General features: G+C 43.4%; 1 protein-coding gene across 1 annotated transcript; it reads right to left on the reverse strand.

Annotated features, from left to right (window-relative positions):
• Positions 1-3,801: 3,801 nt before the first annotated feature.
• LOC134609413 (adhesion G protein-coupled receptor L3-like) lies at positions 3,802-20,207 on the reverse strand. The gene is made up of 3 exons (XM_063453091.1): positions 19,999-20,207; positions 4,491-4,600; positions 3,802-3,812 (listed from the first exon to the last, which is right to left on the reverse strand). The coding sequence occupies exons 1-3, from the start codon at positions 20,187-20,189 to the stop codon at positions 3,802-3,804; spliced, it is 312 nt and encodes a 103-aa protein (XP_063309161.1). The 5' UTR covers positions 20,190-20,207.
• Positions 20,208-20,496: the final 289 nt, after the last annotated feature.

Here is a 20,496-nt window from a genome sequence, read left to right on the forward strand (position 1 = left end):
CATGGCAAGCAGCTTGATCATGGGGATAGTATACCCAGTGATTCCCCAGTTTATTTAATGAAACAGAAATATGGCCCTTCAAGTATTATGTATTTAAAAAGAAATGGGCAAAGTTAACTAAGAATAATATAAATCCATGGCCAGTGGTGGGGTCATTAGACCCTTGGGTGTTGTTAAGTTTAAGAACAATGTTGTTAAATGGAAAAAGTATTTCAAAACTGGAATGGTCTGCATATATGTTATGGCATGAGGAAATTGAAAAGAAAAAGCAAGAATGTTCCCCCCAGTCAGGTGCAACAGGAGGGGCATGTAAAGGAGAGGGTACTGGTGTTGCCAGTGGCGTACACACAACCTATGGGGCCCCGGTGCGAAAACTGATCCGTGGGCCCCCCCCCGCGCGCGCGCGCTTACTCTGCGCGGGCTGGGGCCGCAACACATGGCGGCGGGCACCTGGTCGCAGGGCTGCGACCACGTTATGTACGCCAGTGCATGCATAAACACATACACTTAAAGGACCACTACAGACACCCAGATCACATCAGCTCAATGAAGTGGTCTGGGTGCCAGGTCTCTCTAGTTTTAACCCTGCAGCTGAAAACATAGCAGTTTCAGAGAAACTGCTATGTTTCACTGAGGGTTAATCCAGCCTCTAGAGGCTGTCTCATTGACAGCCGCTAGAGGATTTTCTGCGTTTCTCACTGTGAAAATCACAGTGAGAAGACGCTGAACGTCCATAGGAAAGCATTGAGTAATGCTTTCCTATGGGCGGTTTGAATGCGCGCGTGGCTCTTGCCACGCATGCGCATTCGGAGCTGAGAAGCGGATCGGGGCGGAGAGATCCCCAGCGCCAAGGGAGTCCGGCGCTGGAGAAAGGTAAGTGCTTAAGACACACACGCACACATTAACTGACAGACACACACTCAGTGACAAACATACATACACACTCACTAACAGACACACACAGACACACACTCTAACACTAACACGCACACTCCAACACACACACTAACACACACACACTCTAATACTAACACACACACACTCTAACACTAACACGCACACACTCCAACACACACACTAACACACACACACTCTAATACTAACACACACACACTCTAACACTAAGACAAACACTCTAACACTTACACACACACACTCTAACACACGCTCACACACACACTAACACAAACACAAACACACACACACACTCACTAACATACACTCACACACACACACACACTCACTAACATACACTCACACACACACTAACACACACTCACTAACACACACTCACTATAATACACTCACACACACACTAACACACTCACACACACTCACTAACACACACTCACACTAACATACACTCTCACACACACTAACATACGCTCACACACACACACACACACACACACACTAACACACACTCACACTAACACACACTCACACTAACATACACTCACACTAACATACACTCACACTAACACACACTAACACACTCACACACTAACACACTCACGAACATACACTAACACACTCACTAGCACACACACTCACTAACATACACTCTCACACACATTAACATACACTCACTAACATACACTCACACACACACACACTAACTAACATACACTAACACACTCACACAAACACACACTCACACAAACACACACTCACACAAACACACACTCACTAACACACACTCACTAACACACACTCACTAACACACACTCACTAACACACACTCACTAACATACACTCTCACACACACACACGTTTTTGTTTTTTTTTTCTATTTAATCCCCCCAGCCTCCTTACCTGTGGGAGAGCTGAGGGGATTCCCTGGGGTCCAGTGGTGTCACCCGGCGGGCAGTCAGGCTGGCGGGCGCGCGAGGGAGCACTCTCCCCTGAGTGCTCCCTCTTCAGCTCCCTCGCGCGCCGCGTACTGATGCCGGAGCCGGAAGATGACGTCATCTTCCGGCTCCGGTTTCAGTGCGGTGCGCGAGGGAGCTGAAGAGGGAGCACTCAGGGGAGAGTGCTCCCTCGCGCGCCCGCCAGCCTGACTGCCCGCCGGGTGTAAGCAGGGCCAGCCTCGGGGGGCCCGGAGGTGGCCGGCTCCTGGGCCCCCCAGGAGAAGAGGCTGGCCCAGTGAGTACATACCTGGGTCGCAGGGCGGCTGAGCGCTTCCCTCCTGTCAGCCCCTCTCCTCATGCTGCACCCGGGCGGTGCGCCCTCATGGACGCACCAGCCCGGGCAAAGCTGCAGCCGCCTGAGGCTCTCTGCAGAGCGCTCGGGCGACTGCAGCATGAGGGGGGGCCGGCGCTCCTTGCGGCGCCCCTTCCCAAGGGGCGCCCTAGGCGGCTGCCTAGTCCGCCAAACAGGTAGCGCAGGCCCTGGGGGCAAATCCAGTCAAGTGGCCTACTGCACCACTGAATCATCTCACCATCCATGCCCACCTTTTCCTGGTTTTATAATGGATATTGGTTTTTGAATGCAGATGTGTGTTTAAATATAATGTTAGTGTTTTAATATGTATGTAATGTTGATGTTTGAAATCAGAGGTGTATTTGTGTGTAGTGTTGGTGTTTGAAAGCTAAGATGTATGCACATATACACATACACTGCCCCACACATGAACTGATACACATACAGATACACAGACACACACACTGACACTTAGATACACAGACACATAGATATAAACACTAGCAGACATGCAGATATACACACACAAAGATACATACTGACACACATAGATAGACATACACACACACATACAGATACACAGACACACAGACACACTTACACACATGCCGATCTACAGACACACAGATACACACAATGACACACATGCAGATATGCAGACACACAGATACACACACACACTACTGCATTGGCAGTAGGTCTGCCTCTGGGTTTGATTTAATTACTGCAGCTACAAGCTTATCGGGAGCCAAAGCTAATAATTATAGGTTTGATTTTCAAAACTGTAAGCTATACTTTATATTGAAAATATTGGTTGGGTTAATTTAATTTCATTTATTGCACATATTATTGCCCAATAAGTGGCCTTATTGGATTTAACAAATAAAAGTTGCGGATAAATGCTTAATGCTTTTTTTAACTAGCAGCCATTTGGCAAATAGCTTTACAAAATATCTATGGGGGTCACTATGACTCCTACACTAGTATAAGGGAGGTTTAACACCTTCCTTAAGTCCCTATCCGTCATGCAGCGGGTTGTTATGTCTACTAAACACTTAACAAAGAACTAGTGGCTGTGGTATCAGAGCACTCTGATTGAGCTTGCACGAAACTCTCCATTGCTGCAAATGAATTAAATTGATTTTGGTTGCTTTCGGTTGCTTTCAAAAACTCAATGGAGTTAAAAGTTATGAACAAGTAAATGGGGCTTGCTATACAGTACCAATAAGGCACAGAACCTAACAACTTGTGAGGCTGGAAAATGGTAAACATAACATTTATTGGGCATCCCCATCACAATTATTAGTGTGAGTTGGGTATGCAGGATTTATTTAATTAGGGGTGTCGCAAGGGACTTAAGGCCCCCTAGCCACCTTAGATAGGGTGACCTGGACACAATTTTTGTGGGGTGGACAATGTTATGTCCACCCCCTTTTTAAATTATTTGAACAGCCCCATATGCTTCTTTTAAAAAAACAAAACATTTTTAATAACTAACAAGGTTAAATGTGATTTAAATGCATTTTATTCTGCAGATTTATTTTGAACAGCCAGACCGTTTATTGATTTCGGTTGCTTTCATTTCGGCTAAATTCAATTTTAAAAATCACCTGAAAAAAGTAGATAATTATCAACTGTTTTAGGCTGATATAATTAACTCAAAGTCTTGGCCCTTTAAATAAAACCTTTACAACGTTAAAATGAGATACCAAACCTACTGAGAATATAGTCAATATACATGAATTCTGCAGCACGTAGGCAAGAGGATTCACAAACATTACATAAATGGTATGACCTTCAGTACAAATTAATAACAGCATGTTTTGTTCAAATGAAAATGAGATGGTCAATGGTTACTGGGCCTTAATCAAACACAATACAATGTTGGTGCATATCTCCCAGCTTTTTGCAGATGGCCTGCATATCTTAACAGCATTTTATAGCTTTCCAGGAAAATTAAGGTATGTCAAATAATGATCTCAAAAAACATTTCAATGAAAGATAGCTTTATACGGATATATATATACTATACAGTTTCTCTACTGTAACGACTCTAAATATGAAGGCTTCAAAGAGATTCCAAAGGTAAAAAAAAAAAGGAAATGACAAAGAAGAATAAAATAAAAAAGAATGAATTATAATAGTTTTTTTTTATTCTTTAAATAATTATTTTTATAAAATGCAAATGAGATATGAATATAGGTATTTCATAGTCCTATTATGCCACGTATGCAATCATTTTTTTTGTAATAAGTAATATATATAAATATATAAAGATATATACTTACTGTAAGGGACACATTCATACTGGACTTCCAGGTATTTATAGGTACCTGGGCACGGGTCAGGAAATTCCTCTGGTCCAGCTACAACTCCACACTGTGTACGGTTATTGCATCTGAAAAAGAAAAATAATTCATTAAAATATTCTGCACATAACAGTGTGCTCTGCATTCATTTGATTTATTTTTTTTAGGCAGAAAATGTTCTCACAAAATGAAAAAGGTAACTCTAACCACTACATTTAACGTCTGCGTTAGCTGAACAGCAGGCAAGGTGCTATGCTCCATGTGTCCCGAGAGACCCTGTTTTTTTGTAAAACCATTCAAAAACAGTGTGAAAACAGCTTGGCAACAGTATTCACACACTGTTTGCTCCATAATCACTATAATGAACTGCCATTTAAAAAGATATAATAAAAAACGAATGAAATTTACTTGCGCACTATTCCAAATCCCTATGTCCATTTAAATAATTTGAGGTTTTTTAGTATTACTCCAATGGCCATTAAAGTGTAAGCTCACCGGTCACGCCAAGGCAAAACCTCTTAGGCGAGTCTTACGCTAACAATCTACCATGCTGCTTTCCCCGAAAAGGTAAAATCTTTAATGAGATAGATAGGAGTATTTTTCTAAACCCCTACACACTTTTTAACCCTTAATAGGGAACAGATGAGGTGGGCGGCAGCACTGTAACATGGCTGTATGTGTTTGTAAAATCAAATGCAAACATTTAAAATTAAGCCCTGCGCTCAAATTCCTACATCCAATAAAAACCAAAGAAAATAGTTACTTGTGCACTATCCCAAATACCTACGCACATTTAAGTTTTTTTTCTTTGGTTTGTATTGTATGTTTTGGGGCTGTGTAGTATAGTCATTGCTGCCACCCAGGAGTGGGAGCTTGCGCACAGGGTTTAATGATGTATGTTTGTATTTAAAAAGATACATTTACCTTTTATAAACAGGCTATCTTTATGATGAGAACTGTATAAAAAGCTTTTATGGTAGATAGTTCGACCTTAAGAAATTAGAAAATGTTCTTAGGTAAGTGTATTGCTTTATTCTATTGCCTTATACAATTAAAGGGAGGTACACTCCCATCTTCTCTGTTGCATCTTATTGACACCTGCACTGAATATACTTCGCTATTAGTCTGTGTGTTCTATGTTCTTGGAATAAATGTATTGAGAGTCTGAGAAGAGACTGGCACCATAAACACTACAAAGCTTGTTGCCCCCTTAGCCACATTTTTTCACATTACTTGTGCCTTCCTCTCTACCCCCACCCCTCCCATTTTTATGCTAATTTCTCCTCCCTTTTTTCCTCCAAATTAGCCCAATCACTATAACCATTTTAATGAGATTAAGTGATAATAGATAATAAAGTGATAATAAAATGTCCATTTAGGAACCTTCTCTTTCATTCATCAGGGTCCCTAAAATTCAGCTCTGCTCTCACGCCTTGGCTCCTATTCCTACTATCTAGATTCTAGGGCCATCTCTTCCCTCCCTCAGGGTTTCACCTCACCTTAGTGACACCCTCTCAAGCCAACCAAACGAGCTCCTTTACTCTTAAGGGTTCATTTCTGCCACAAAACACTCTCTCTTTCCTTCTATCTTCCCTTTCTCTCACCCAATATACCTTTCTCCACCAGCCCCGCATCTCTTCACCTTTTCATTGCTGTGGGATGCCCTTGCAATCCCTAGCATTGCTGTGGGATGCCCTTGCAATCCCTAGCTAACTTTTCTCCCTAGTCCCCTCTACCTTTATCTTCCATCATGTATCAGTATCTCCACTTCCCATGCAAAAGCCTAATTCACCACATGGACCCTGCACATGTATTATGACTCGTGAGCATCATTTCCCTTTAAGCTTCTCTTTCAAACTCCATGTTCCTCAAGACCATGTCTAACCTCAAGTGTCCTTCGGTACTAATTTCGTCTTCTAGACTATCTTTCAAGATTTGATGTCAACATACATATTCTATCTTTCACCCCAGGCTCCCCACTTTCCACGTCTATTTGTATGGTAGCTTATAAATCATATATGTCAAGTTCCATCCTTGCCAGCCTAGTATGTATGCAATAATTGTAGTCTATTAATAGTGCAAATAGGCCTAGCAACAGTATAAAGCTAAACGTAAGGCATGCAGTGTTCCTCTCCTTTTTCTTAAATATCTTTATTTAAGACAAAAAAAATATGTGTGTACAGTGCAAAGAAAAAAAAGTTACCGTAATAAGCAAAAATGGTAAAATAATAAGCCAGTGCAGGTGAAATTGAGATATAGTTATCCCACATTGTGAAACAATCTAATAATAGTAAAATACCAGTTTGCACACGTCAAGTTATTGATTAAACCCCCGCTTTTCAAGAGCTCTAGGAAGTATCTTTATTTAACTAGAAAGAAGGCTCATTGTTTATATAGGACACTCAAGTTACTTATTACAAACTGGAATTGAAGCATTTTGGTTTACAAGTTTGCTTATCATATTATCTGAATTGTAAAACGTACAACAGAATTTAAGGACGTTGCACTGGATGACATCTCCTAAATATAATCTGATCTAAACGTTATTATGAAAAAATTCCAATAAAATGGATTCTCCATTCGCTAGGAGGCTTTGTCCTTGTACTGCTCAGGTCCCAAAACTACTATAGATGAGGTGTATAATGTATCAATCCAGAATAGCCAACTTATCAGGTTTACTGATGGTTTTCTCATTAAGCTATATAATCATTAGATTTATGCACCGCAAAAAATAAATAAATAAATAAGGTTCATCCGAATCAATTTGTCTGGAGAAAAAAAAAATAGCTTTGCTTGATGCCCGAGCTGAAACTGAAACGTCAGCATGTTAACTGTTAAATGAAGAAATAAAGATTTACTTGACTACAAAACAGTGATTGCAGATAGACATTTTTGCTACATTGTATCTAGAGGCCGATATCCGACACCCAGCACAAAAACTAACGTTTGACAACAGTGCAAGGTGTTTTGCTATATTTTATATATATCTATATACATATCATGTAAGCCTTTTTTTTATTTATTAATAATATATATAATTGATTTTATATATATATATATATATATATATATATATATATATATATATATATATATATATTAGAAATATAATTTAAAAAAAAAAAAAATTCTATTGTTATTTTCCAGTTTGGGAGAGTGCCTGACAACCCAGACTGTCCCCCTGTAGGCAGTTCAGCACACTGTCGATCCGGTCATGTGATCACAATGTCATCTGGGTTTGCTGCAGGGTTGTAAGAGGGTAAGTATAGGGGACCTCATTTTTGCAGGGCGGCATAGTATGTCTGCTGACGTTATGGGGTTATATCCATTCTTACGTTTCTTGATTTACATAACCTTGGTCTCGATTTAATATTTTAGTATAAGCTTTTCAAGAGATTTAATACTTTTAGATAAACTTACAAAACATTTTTCCCCAAAATATTAAAATAGAAATATATCATATATAAAAATATACTTAAAAAAAATCTAAATATTTTTAAAAAATTAAAGTTTATCCAAAAATATTAAATTGAGGCCCTTGTTTGAATTATGCTCTTTAGATAGGCTATAATTGTGATAGTGGATTAGAGTCTGGTGTCTTTTCTGTTTCTTTTTCCGATGTTATGAAGGCATTTATTGGGCTGGTGTGGCCTTTTTGAAGCATCTCTTTTTACCAGACTTTCTGCTGTTGTAAAACAAAAAGGAGGAAGAGTCTGCGCTAATTCAATTAAGCAGCAACCCTAAAAGGGAGATCCCTCGGGAAACCCTTTATTGAAAACAAGAAAATGCAAGAATGGGGGTCAAGGGCTGCGCTTGAACAAAAGAAGTAAAAAGTGTATAAAAATATATATAGATAAAATAAGCAATAATAATAAAATCAAGTAAAGTTCATCCGGATGTATAGAAAAATAAATATAAATGAAATTGAAACAGTCTCACTGGTGTGTAATGATACGGTAATAATCCTTAAGTGTTGCTCCGTCCGTATGGTAGGTAGTCCATATATGTGAAAATAAAAGAGAAAAGAAAAAGCTGCCAATGGTGAAATATTGTATGTCCAGATGTGGTATATATTCAAAGGAAATGTATTTCACTCACATTTGTTGGAGCTTTAGCCAGCTCTAGGAGAAAAGACACTTAGTGGTTTGATCCCCACTATCGGATGTACTTAGATGGTTGGTCCGTCTATCCGGCTTGGGATTCCTGTAGTGTAGGCTAGGACCTACTCAGATATGCGTTGTTCTTTAATGCTGGGGAGATAGGTCCGCCTTTCCGGTATTGGATGGTAGATGTCCACGGAATATATATAAAACAGCAAATAGTGCTCTCAGTGTGAACAACAAGGTAATATATTTAAAAGAGTTATACTTACAAGAATAGAGCAGACAGGTACTGCTCTATTGCCACAGCGCTGGTGGAATTATCCCCACCTAAGGATTTCTTTTGACGGGATACACTCCGAATAAAAAATAAAAAAATAGAAGGATAAAAAGTAATAATAAAACTATAGTATGATAATATAAAAATATATATAAAAAAATATAAAAAATGCCAGGAGTAGAAAAAGTGTATAAAATACAATAAAAATAAGTATACAATTGGTCCTAGTATAAAAGGTAACCAAAAATAACTTTTATTGATTAAAATACACTTATTGAAACCATTTACGCGTTTCACCTTTGGGGTTTTCTCAATTTCTTGATTTTATTATTATTGCTTATTTTATCTATATATATTTTTATACACTTTTTACTTCTTTTGTTCAAGCGCAGCCCTTGACCCCCATTCTTGCATTTTCGCTGTTGTAGCCTTATGTTTCTACCTCTGGACTCAGGTTGTAATCCCTGCAACTTAACCCCAGCTTTTTACTGTATTTAATAGTACAAGATTGGAGTGTACCTTTTCCTCTGTCTTGTCTGCTCATTCTTTGGAACCATTGCTGGGTTCCTCAACATTTCCCCTGTTACCCATGGCACCTCTGTATAAATTATTTGCTTTTACAGATGATGTCCTTTGTTCCTTCACTAAAGTCTTTATTTCTCTTCCTTCCCTGCATTCATGCTTGTGAAAGATTTCTGATTAAGGCTTTAATTTAATATTTTTGGATAAACTTTTCAAATGATTTTATTTTTTTACATACATTTCTAAAATATTTTTTCACCATATTAATATATAAAAAAAGTAATATAAAAAAACAATATAAATATATATATTTTTAAAGTATTAAAATCTGAAATGATTTAAATATGTTTTAAATATTACACAATTTTATCCAAAAATGTTAAATCACTTGGAAAGTGTATCCAAAAATATTAAATCAAGGTGTTAGCTAGGTTAAAAAAAAATCAATATGAAAATATCTACATAAGCCTTACATATTCAAGAGAGATAAAGACAACAATTAGTGTTTAGGTTTTACAGTCTCTGTGCATCTGCTTCCATATTTAGGTATACATTTAACTGCTAATGTTAATATTGAGGCTAACCACATATCTGTTCTGAGGAAAACAGATTTCATGTGCGTTTAGTCAAGACTTATATTTTACCATGGTTAATGTATTTGATTCACTGCTTGACCATTCTCATCAATGGCCAATATTTTAGACAATTACAATCCCTAGCTGAGAAGCATCATAGGTTAGTCTGCCATGCTTAATGTTGCCTTAGGAAAATGGATAGCCTAATGTTACTTGTACGTACGTAGTGGGGAATCGGGATGCAGCCTAGAACAACATCTAACCCCATTAAACCCCCCCAATAACGACAGACCACTTAGTATGGATGAAACAGGCCACAGCATTTATTATCACAACTAAATTACTGCATAACACATCCATAACTTTATTTATTAAATCTCTTCTTTTCTGTAACCAAAACATTAGACATAAATAAGCATAAATTAACATATATACATATATAACTCCACCCATAGTGTTATACAGTGACCCAACCGTCCTTGCCAATAAAACCATGGAGTGGTTCCTAATCACCACTCCCTCTCACCTCCCCCCTCGTCATAAAAAATCCTTCCAATGCCTGCCATCAGCCGACCTTATCCACGCTCGATGGGCACGAGACCTCAGGCAACCTAAAGTTAAACCTTTAGAGCAGGGGAGGTTTGAGACCTTAAAAAACTTGTTCATCTCATTCCATCTACTTAAACGTAACCTCAAACTCAATTGGCAAGGACATACCCCCGCCACAACCCCGCTGTTTTACGCCTAAAATCAGCGGGGGACCCCACCACAACCAGCCATGGCCTGTTCCACCACTTCTCGCAGCGCTAGAGTAACAGAGGTCAAGTCCGACCTCCAGCAAGCGCACCCTTCCTTCGAGATAACTAGGCCACATTCGGCCAAACCCAAAAGGCTAACCGGAAATTTTAATTTGAATTATTTTTTTATTATATATTTATGGCCACGACAAACCTAAAAACGCATCTAGTCCGATGACCGACAGCAGCGCACCAGGGCACTCACTTGCGGAGCGCACTGCCAACAGGAAAGGGCGATAGGCGCAACCTAGTCCCTGAGAACCTTGGGGAAGAAACATAATGCGTAACATGTCCAAATTGAAGAGCACCCAAGTCCGAAACTGTTACCGACCCATGTCATGCCACCCAGGGATGACAAAACCCCTGGTACCCCATGAGGCGGGACAGCTGACCCCGTATGAGGAGGAGCCACACACCCCCTCACGTATCCGGTGCCAGACCCCAAACCTCCGCTCCTGAAGGCGGAAGATCCAACCACTCGCCCCCGCCTCCTGGCCCAAAGTACACACGAAAATCCCACCCTCCCCAGTCTGTGGTGGTGGGGGACCGTAACCACGGAGATAAATCCAGTCAGAGACCAGCAAGGCGAACCCAAGGAACCCACCACCTTGACTCCCACCATCCGAGCCCTCTGAACCATTGGCGCAGGCACGCCCAGCCTGGCGGTGTCCTTAGCCGCCCCAACCAAAATAAATGCCCCTTGAATTCCCCACCATCCTTATCCAGGAATTTGAGCCCCCAAGAGGAACACCCCAACTAAATGGACGTGGGGGTGAAAACCCATCTCCGAGAACCAAACAGGGTGAGGAGGCCGAACAATCCAGGGGACGGAACAGCACTCCCAATGAAAACAGGCAAATGACGGAAACCGGCACTGCCCCCGATCGGAACGGTATATTGCAGACTATCCTGGAAACCCATTATAGCATGGTAGGAGCCCAACCATTACCCCGTGCATTCCACCTACCACAGGAGGATGCAGAAAGTAAACCCCGCAACATCCAAGAATTGCACAGATTCTATTGACGAATCAGCAAACCGCAACCGACTTACCCTTCCCAACGACAACAGCCGTTGAGCGTCGAAACCTGAAGGAAGTCCGACCCTACGCTTACCCAACTCCACCAAAAACACCCACCCACGTGCCGACGATCGTAACATGAACAGGAAGCCGAGCCCTGCTAGTCGCAGAAATCGCCCCCAATGCCCATAATAGATGGGACCAAACATGTAGATAAGCAGTCCACTCCCGGAAACCCCCAGGAAACGTTCCCATCCGTCCCGATCACTCCCACCTTATTAGAGAGGGCCCCACTCCGCCTCAGAGATCAACCCACAGACCAGCTTCATCCGACCGTTGGACCAAGCGACCACACCTCCACTGCCCTATAAAATCGACCCCGCGACACCTCCGCCTGAAGTACGCCCTATAGTGAACAAGACAGAGCATCGGCCATCCCATTGGGAATACCCGGACGAAAGAAAAATAAATAAATAAAATAAACCTTTGCCCAGCCGCCCCTAGCCTCAAACAGCGCCGAGCCAGGCACCGCAACCAGAGCACAACTGGGGTAGAGGGTACTGTCACATGATAAAGACAGCCAGCACCACCCCACGATGGTCCCGAAGGAGAACCACCCCACCTGTTCGCGAGCTGGGAACCCGATGCCTACCATGCCCCTAGAAAGGGGAAGCTCCAAGAACACCAGAGTCCGCCAGAGCCCCAATGCTAGCCACTGTAACGGGCAGGAGTCAGCACACCATTGAGAGCCCAACATGGCCCAAAACCCCAAACCCGTTGCACGGCAAACAGTCGGAAGTCATCGGAAAGAAGTTAGGCGGCCAGATTGCACAAGCCACTGTCAAGGCCCAGAAGGAACCCCATACAGTCCCAAGGACAACCACAACAGGCAAAGTCCAGCGCCCCCCAGAGAGCCCATGGGTAGCGCAGCCGAAAACCACACCTCCCCGCAAAACCCCGACGCCTCCTGCCCGATGACCCAAACCGCAGCCAGTGGTAACCAATGTTCCCCCTGCAGAAATTGACCCCTCTAACCATGAGACTACAGCACGTATCCCGACCCACGGACATGGCCTGGGCCACGGAACCCGGAATCTCTGAAACACTACCCCAAGAAAAAACCCCGCAGCAGCAGAGTGCGTACGTCCGACACTGATGGCCCCACACATAAGCGACATCGGGAGCAACTCCCCTGGAGGCACATAGCCACCCAAACCCAACCGTCAGAAAAACAGCCCGGAAGCAATAACCCGACCGATGTACCGGCAGCAGCCGGAAAACAAATTCCACAGCCGCCTCCGACAGCAAAGTCCCAGTGCCCCACCCACTCAGACCGTTGCGCCGAGCTACCATCCCAAACCTAGCCCCTGGAATGAAACGACAACTGAGCAGATAAGGAATCTGGCGATATCGACCTCGCCCCTCCATGGACACCGCAACCCAAAGGGGGGACCCGCAGAGTGGACTTCAGGGGCACACCAAACGATTGAGGAAGTAAGCTCCTCGAGCGTCCTTGGTAAACTGGACCCACCCGCCCGATGGAGCTCTCTCATGGACTGAGGGTCCTGTACCGAGAGCACCCACGTCCCCCATCCTGACAGATTGCAGAGAGGACGAAAACGCATCATGGTGAAGCGCCAGACGAGCCCCAAGTAAAACCAGAGGCCGAAGCCCATCTGGTCCCGGGACAAGAAGGGCCGCACCGCAAAACGTACCTCCACCAACCCAGCTCATCCCAGGGACGACATGCGCCCCGAGTGCGTCCTGACCGCAGAACCACGCAGCGCATTCTCGGGGAGCCCTCTCCCTGACCATGCTATCCAGAAAACAGGGCGCATCTGAATATGCGCCATGGGGTTTAACTGACCACAGCATGCTCCCCACGACCCTCTGGAGCCCCCCAATGTCCATCTTAGGCAATGGACCCCCCCGTGGCAGGAGGGAACATACCTGCAATAAAAGCCCCCCGCCCCATCTGCTCCCTGGCATCGCGCGCAAGCCAAGCGGGCCATGAAAGCTCAGCAACACCCAGGGTCACGTAAACCTGGGAGGCATCGCCGGCGCTATCAGCTGCGCCGGACACTGCAAGAAAGCATACCGAAACACATGACACATACTGAAATGAAAAAGGGGGGGGGGGGGGTGGTGGAGGGCGGGAAGCTGCGTCCATGTACCCAATTGTTTGGAGACTAGTACCGCCTCTCTTTTGTTTTATTTTTTGTTTTTTATTTTCCGTTTTGTTAAGCCATTCGGGAATGTACAGTTAATTTCTGTCTTATAAATATTTTTTTTTTTTTTTGGTATTGAAATCTATGTATTGATGTATGTAGTAATTTTTTTATTTAGTAATTTTTAATTTTTTTTTTTTTTTTTTTTTTAAAAAGGACCAAACTGAAGAAAAGAAGGAACCACGGAGGCATGTGAAGCGCCAAAAGAGGGGGAAGGGAAATGTACATACCGGTCGCAGCCTGGCGATCCAAACCCGGCACTGCGCTCACAGAAGGCTGAGGCAAAGAAACAGCAGTTCCAGCATCCAGAAAAGCCATCAGCTGTGATCCAGGCGCCACCTGCTGGACGTGTCCTGAAACAGCAGCAGTCCTGAGAAGAGAACAGTGGAGAAGACGCGATCCCCTGCCCCAGAGGAGATGGCCGAGGTAAGTGACCTGCAGGGGGGGGGAGGGGGTCCAGGCAAGGTAGGAGGGGGGGGTGGAGAACAGAGGGGACCCAGATAGAGCAGAATAGGAACAAGGAGAGGGGAAAAGAGGGGAGGGACAGGGAGGAGATGGGGGGGCAGGATAGGAACCAGGAGAGGGGAAGTGAGGGAGCAGAAAGAAAGGAAAAGGACCCACAGAGCTGAAAGGGGGGGGGGGGTGGGGAGGACAGAAAAGGATGAGAGGGTCCCGGGGGCCCTGACAGTGGGAAGATGGGCCCCCCAGGGGACCCACTGACAGCAGCCACATGGGAGGGGGAGGGAACAGAAAAGAGAGTACCGGGAGCCTTCCTCACCGGCAGAGGAGGCTCCCGACCGACAAGGGGACCACCCACGCACCCCCAACAGCGGTACCACTTACCACAGGGGCCCCAGCGGCAGCCCCACCCCCCTGCCGGCCGCAGGGGGACCTGGAATGGTGCCGGGCGGCCACTCGCCGCCTGGATGTACTCACGGGCGGTAGATGAAGGCCTGACCTCAGACCTTGAGGGAGCAGGCTGCGCCACGCGCGCAGCCTTGGAAGGCCGCAAATCTCGGTCTCTGGATGCAGGCCGCGTGCCTGGAGCCCCCAGACACGCGGTCCTGGTGGTGCCTCAGGCCCGGGCTCCACACCCTCAACCGGGCCTGAGGAGTAGGAGCTGGGAAGAGCCTGGCAGGCGGTGGGAACGCCTGCCAGTGCTGGAGCGGCCCCCAGGGGTAGGGGCCGCAGGGGAGGCAGCAGGGGAGACCGCAGGGGGTGCTCCAGGGGGAGGTAGGCCGCGGGGGGGGCCCACACCGGTAGCCATACCTCATTAATGCTTGCCCATTGTCCCCACAGGTGCCGGCCACCATCCACGCTGCAGCAGCCCTGAGGGAAGCCAGAAGCCTCAACCATCAAGCTGTGTAACCTGCAGGCCCAGGCAAACAGGAGCAGGAGGACAGGAAGCTGTTTGCTGGCCCGAATCCCAAGTGGCACTGAGGTAAGACCTCCCCCACACTGTCTTACACAGAACATAATCACACCCACAGACTCTTCCCAACCAATCCCATGCATCTATCCCCACACTCCTACATGTGCCCTTGTCCGCTTAGCTGCGCTATCTCCCCAGGGCCTTAGCCTTTATTCTCGTAATCATTTGCCCTGACTAGACCATATTGTTGCCATCGTAGGTGCATTGATCTTGAATCTGACCTTACACTACTGATTTGGGCTTGAAATTCTTTTTTTTTTTGGTCTCAATTTAATTTTGTAGTATAAGCTTTTCAAATGAGTTCATATTTAATATTATGCAAAATATTTTAATCTTGTAATATTTATATATTTTTTGCATTTTCATTTTTTTTTCATTTTCCATAAGAGTATTGATCTCTCTGAGGATTAATTGTATTGAACATTAGTGATCGGTTAACCAAAGGAACCCAGCATCCTACTCTATATTCACCAATACAGCTCCACTACAAATTATCAATATAATTAAAATTTACAATTACGTTGATTAGTTGTCTCTGCTTGACTAGTGCCTTTGGATGGCACTGGCTGTGCATTTGTTTTGGCGATGGGATAATTGTAATGTGTAAATATGTTTTATAATGTCACATGCTTGGGCCTCATTTTTTTATGGCTGCAATGATTAGGCCAATGGAATGTGTAATGATCCTTTACACACAAATGACTCAGTAAATGCCCATCACCACCCCAATTAAAAGACCGCCAAGTACATTATTTAATTTTAGTGTTTGTGATGAGTTGATGAAGGTGTCTCTGGGCATTTACAATGGCAGTGATGAAAGCTGTGTAATCTGTAATTGTTTAATCAGTTCTTGAACTAAGTTTCTGCCAATCTGTGCTTGTGTGGATGTGTCTTCAATTTCTCTCTAAGTCTGCTATTGTAAATAAGTGTGTATGTGTGATGTATATATGCATTCATTCCAACTAACTCTTCAAATGAACAAAGAGGGACACCTTCATTCCAGGGGTGTGAGTGGAGAATTGGCCAAGCAGGGAACTGTTCTGAGAATTTTTAGGTGACTTACTAATAACAATTGATGTAATTGAAATGTAATTTAGATCAAGAACAATGCATCACACAGACTGATTTCTAAACACATTTATTGTAGTTTTAAGTTAGATTATGGGAGTATTATTACTGTGGAGCTCTGGTATAAATTCAGATACAAGTATAATAATGAGTTCCTACAAAATAGGTACATTAGGATAGAAAGGGAGAGATGCCCGAAATACGGACTGTCCCTCCTAAATAGGAACACTTGGAAGGTATGTATATGTATAAGCATATACTCTCAACCTGGACTACATGGCACTAAAATTGTTCTCTCTAAATGAGGTATCAGGATATTGAAATAGAGAATATGGCTTCAAATGAGGTAAAACATGTTATTGAACAGATGGTCATGTACGAGTTAAGGAAAGCCAAAACCTGCATAATGAAGTTGGGCATCAAGTTTTGCTCAGGGCTCAGGATGTAGATATTATTGGAAACTAGTAATATCCCACAATGACCTCAAAAAACTGGAATGATCCAGACGGCATGAAATGTAGAGCAGCCAGCATATTTCATATACTTATTTCATAATAATAGAGGAACAATGTCATCCTTGAACTTCTCATATAGCTGTACCAATTAAACAGAGGGCAAGGAAGATCTGCTTGTAAAGATCTTCTGAGATATACAAGTCCATTTGTGAATAAGCCATATATGACATGAAATGTATTATATTATTATATTTCACTTGTTCACTATTAAATTTGTGTAATCATTATTTTTTTTCTCTCTCACCTGTCCTGGGTGATATGTTTATTCCTCATTCTCGGGCCTGGTTATAAATATATATATATATATATATATATATATATATATATATATATATAGTTGTCTGGTTGTCACAGCACCCAAGTGTTCTGTTCTTATTATACTTATTCTTAGTCACTACCGGTATGTTGGTATCAGATTCTACTCGCTTTATGAGTATATAATTACTGTAATATGGTTAGCATGATATATTCCTTGTTCCTTTGTACGTGTTTAGGCATTCCAAAAAAACGAGACCAATATACTGAAGCTTCTTTATCCGCATTTCCCACCAAGGTGGTTAGGTTATATATATGGTTGACATTGGTTAATTATGCAATTATTGGTCTCCAGAGTATGTATTATACATGTTTATTATACATGTTTATGTTGGGTGCAGTACCTACTTTCAGATCGAGTGTCAGACCTAGGCCATACGTAGAGGAAGGTACGTGTTTATCTTATTGTAAGAACGATTGCTTATTCAAAAAAGACCACTTTTATAGGTCTTTGGTTAGAGGTCCCGCGAGGCTAACGCACATCCCCATTAAGGACGTATGTAGCCCATCGGCCCAACTCATAGATATAGCCTCGCAATTGAAATAGTAAGGGCTTCATCAGTCACTCCCATTCTGTCTTATATCTTGTAATTGTCACCGAGAGGCCAACACCCCGCCACTGACGTCAGTGGCTCCTGTACCCCACGGGCCAAATCATAGATACAGCCTCTCTCGCCACTAGTCAACTAGCAGGGCCTTACTAGTCACCATAATAGCCTATAATACAATTTCGCCACTTAGCATTTATATTTAGCCACCGGTTATAGCTAAATCAGAATAATATACTTTTATACCACTTCTCTTTACGTTCATAGCATGTCTAACATATCTGGTCACAATCTCCCTACCAAGCACCCCTGATAGAGCAGGTTCCCCATCCAAGCCATAACCTATTCAGGCAGGTAATGCAAATTTACCATCAATAACAAGTCTGCCAACCAAGGTAATCACACCCGCACATCTTGTCCCCTTGAATCTTAGGAAAGATATCTTGGAGGGCAAGGACGTTAATATGGTGTCACTGTTAATTGCATCACAAGATATAGTGGATAATAAGTCCTTTTCGTTCGGAGACCTGTTAGTGGTTCCTAAGACCCAAGACTAAAGAAAAAGACCCAAGACTAAAGAAAAAAATTGACTTTCCCCGAGTTTGTACTGGATTTCGGCCTCTTCAGGGATGTTATCTGTTCTACTCAACCATTGTGTATAGAAGAACTGGATTTATATATGCATAAACTAGTGGATCTTGGGCACAAGTATGGAGGATATGCCTTCTACCACTACCATAAGTAGTTTTCTGTAAAAGCAGCCACAACTCTGGCACAGTTCAGTGTCACCATATATTGGGGCCAGATTGACACTGAACTGTTCTGTAAGCATTTTGCAGGACTCAAGATCCTTAGTTGTGCTATATGTACGTTCTCCACACATACTGCTAACATTTTGCCTGACCGAAGTTAACCTCCCTTCCACCAGTCAAGCCGACCATGACCTACCTAATAGACCCTTGCAGAGAGACTTGAAAGACAAGTAGAGATGACCCATTATCTTTCTAGGGAAGGCCCAAGTATGCAATCATTTCAACGCGGGAGGTTGTGGGTTTAGTGCATGCAGATTACTCCATGTGTGTTTTAGGGCTAATGCTAAAACCATGTACCCTAACAAGATGTTCCTTAAACACTGACAATCAACAATAAAGGTTGACATTTTGCATCATCACTTGGCTGGCCACAAGTGACATACACACGATCCATGGGGCCCTGGTGCGAAAAATGATCTGTGGGCCTCCCCCGGCGCTTACACTGAGCAACACATGGCGGCGGGCACCTGGTCGCAGGGGTCGCAGCGCTGCAACTTCTGCAACCGCGGTATGTATGCCAGTGCATGCAGATACACATACACTTAAAGGACCACTACAGACACCCAGACCACTTCAGTTCAATTAAGTGGTCTGGATGCCAGGTCCCTCTAGTTTTAACCCTGCAGCTGAAAACATAGCAGTTTCAGAGAACCTGCTATGTTTCACTGAAGGTTAATCCGCGATATATACGCCAGTGCTGGCCACCCCTCTTGTCATCTCACTATTTTCTATGTGAAGGTTTTACTTCAGGGCTTCATACAGGTATAGCTTACCTTCCAAATGGCATGATAGAATGTCCTAACCTACAGTCAGCTACAAACGATCCCAAGGAGGAGAGTCCGGGGGCAAAGCCAAACACTACCCTGGCCAATCAACATTTCCGTATAGAGACGCATTCTATCAATGCATCTCCATGGGGACACTGGAGGTGTCCCTAGGCAGTGTTCACATGAAAATGCCTGCAGGGACAGACAATACTCACCAGAACAACTACGTTAAGCTGTAGTTGTTCTGGTGACTATAGCTTCTCCTTAAGGTGTAAACCAGGCCTGGAAGAAAGGAAATGTAAATAGCTTTATTTAGTTTTGTATTTCCTTGTGAAGTAATCGTGCATAGAAATAGGGTGGAGAGAGGGGGAGTTAAGTGAAACTTTTAAACTTTAGCAGAATGTGAATTAATTTGAGAGACAACTGCAAAGAAACAGCTAGTGGGAACAGTGAAGAAACACAAGTTTGTTTTACAGGAGAGTGGTAGATAAGACATAAATTGCTTACCTCTGAGACATAATTTTATAGGCATCTGGAAGATAGCAACGGATATTTTCCATCTGTGCAGGGTCTGAGTCACAAATGTTATCATCAGTTCTACCATAATTGGCACTTTCAATCATGATCACATCTGTTCCTGGACAACGGAGATCGAGTGAGTAGCTCTCACACGACAGCTCTCTTCTGACCACTGCCATTGGAATTGGAGCACGGCTAAAAGCTGTGGTGGAATCTCGGTAAAAATAAATTTAGTAGGCCGAGATTACCACGTGGCATGTGTACGTGCATATGCTGACGTATCGATCAATTGGTTGCACGAGGCAAGATACGATCAGTAGTGTACGGAGCATGTGCAAGAATACAGGATGTAGTATTCCCCTCCTCCATTGTGCTGGACAGGCCATGCGGTCAAGCAGGAAGTTAATTCTTATTTGTATTGATTGGTCAAGAGAATGTGCGGGTGGAGCTTAATATGGGAGGAGTTATGTGCCTATATAAGGAGCC

Source organism: Pelobates fuscus, chromosome 4 (assembly GCF_036172605.1).
Source record: "Pelobates fuscus isolate aPelFus1 chromosome 4, aPelFus1.pri, whole genome shotgun sequence".
Classification (NCBI taxonomy): Eukaryota; Metazoa; Chordata; class Amphibia; order Anura; family Pelobatidae; genus Pelobates; species Pelobates fuscus.

What these genes read in the sequence shown, in the direction of transcription:
- LOC134609413 (XM_063453091.1), bottom strand. Translation starts at nt 20,189, where the DNA reads ATGGCAGTGGTCAGAAGAGAGCTGTCGTGTGAGAGCTACTCACTCGAT. An exon ending in TATAAAATTATGTCTCAGAG is followed by an intron (nt 4,601 to 19,998) that starts GTAAGCAATTTA and finishes TTTCTTTTTCAG; the next exon opens with ATGCAATAACCGTACACAGT.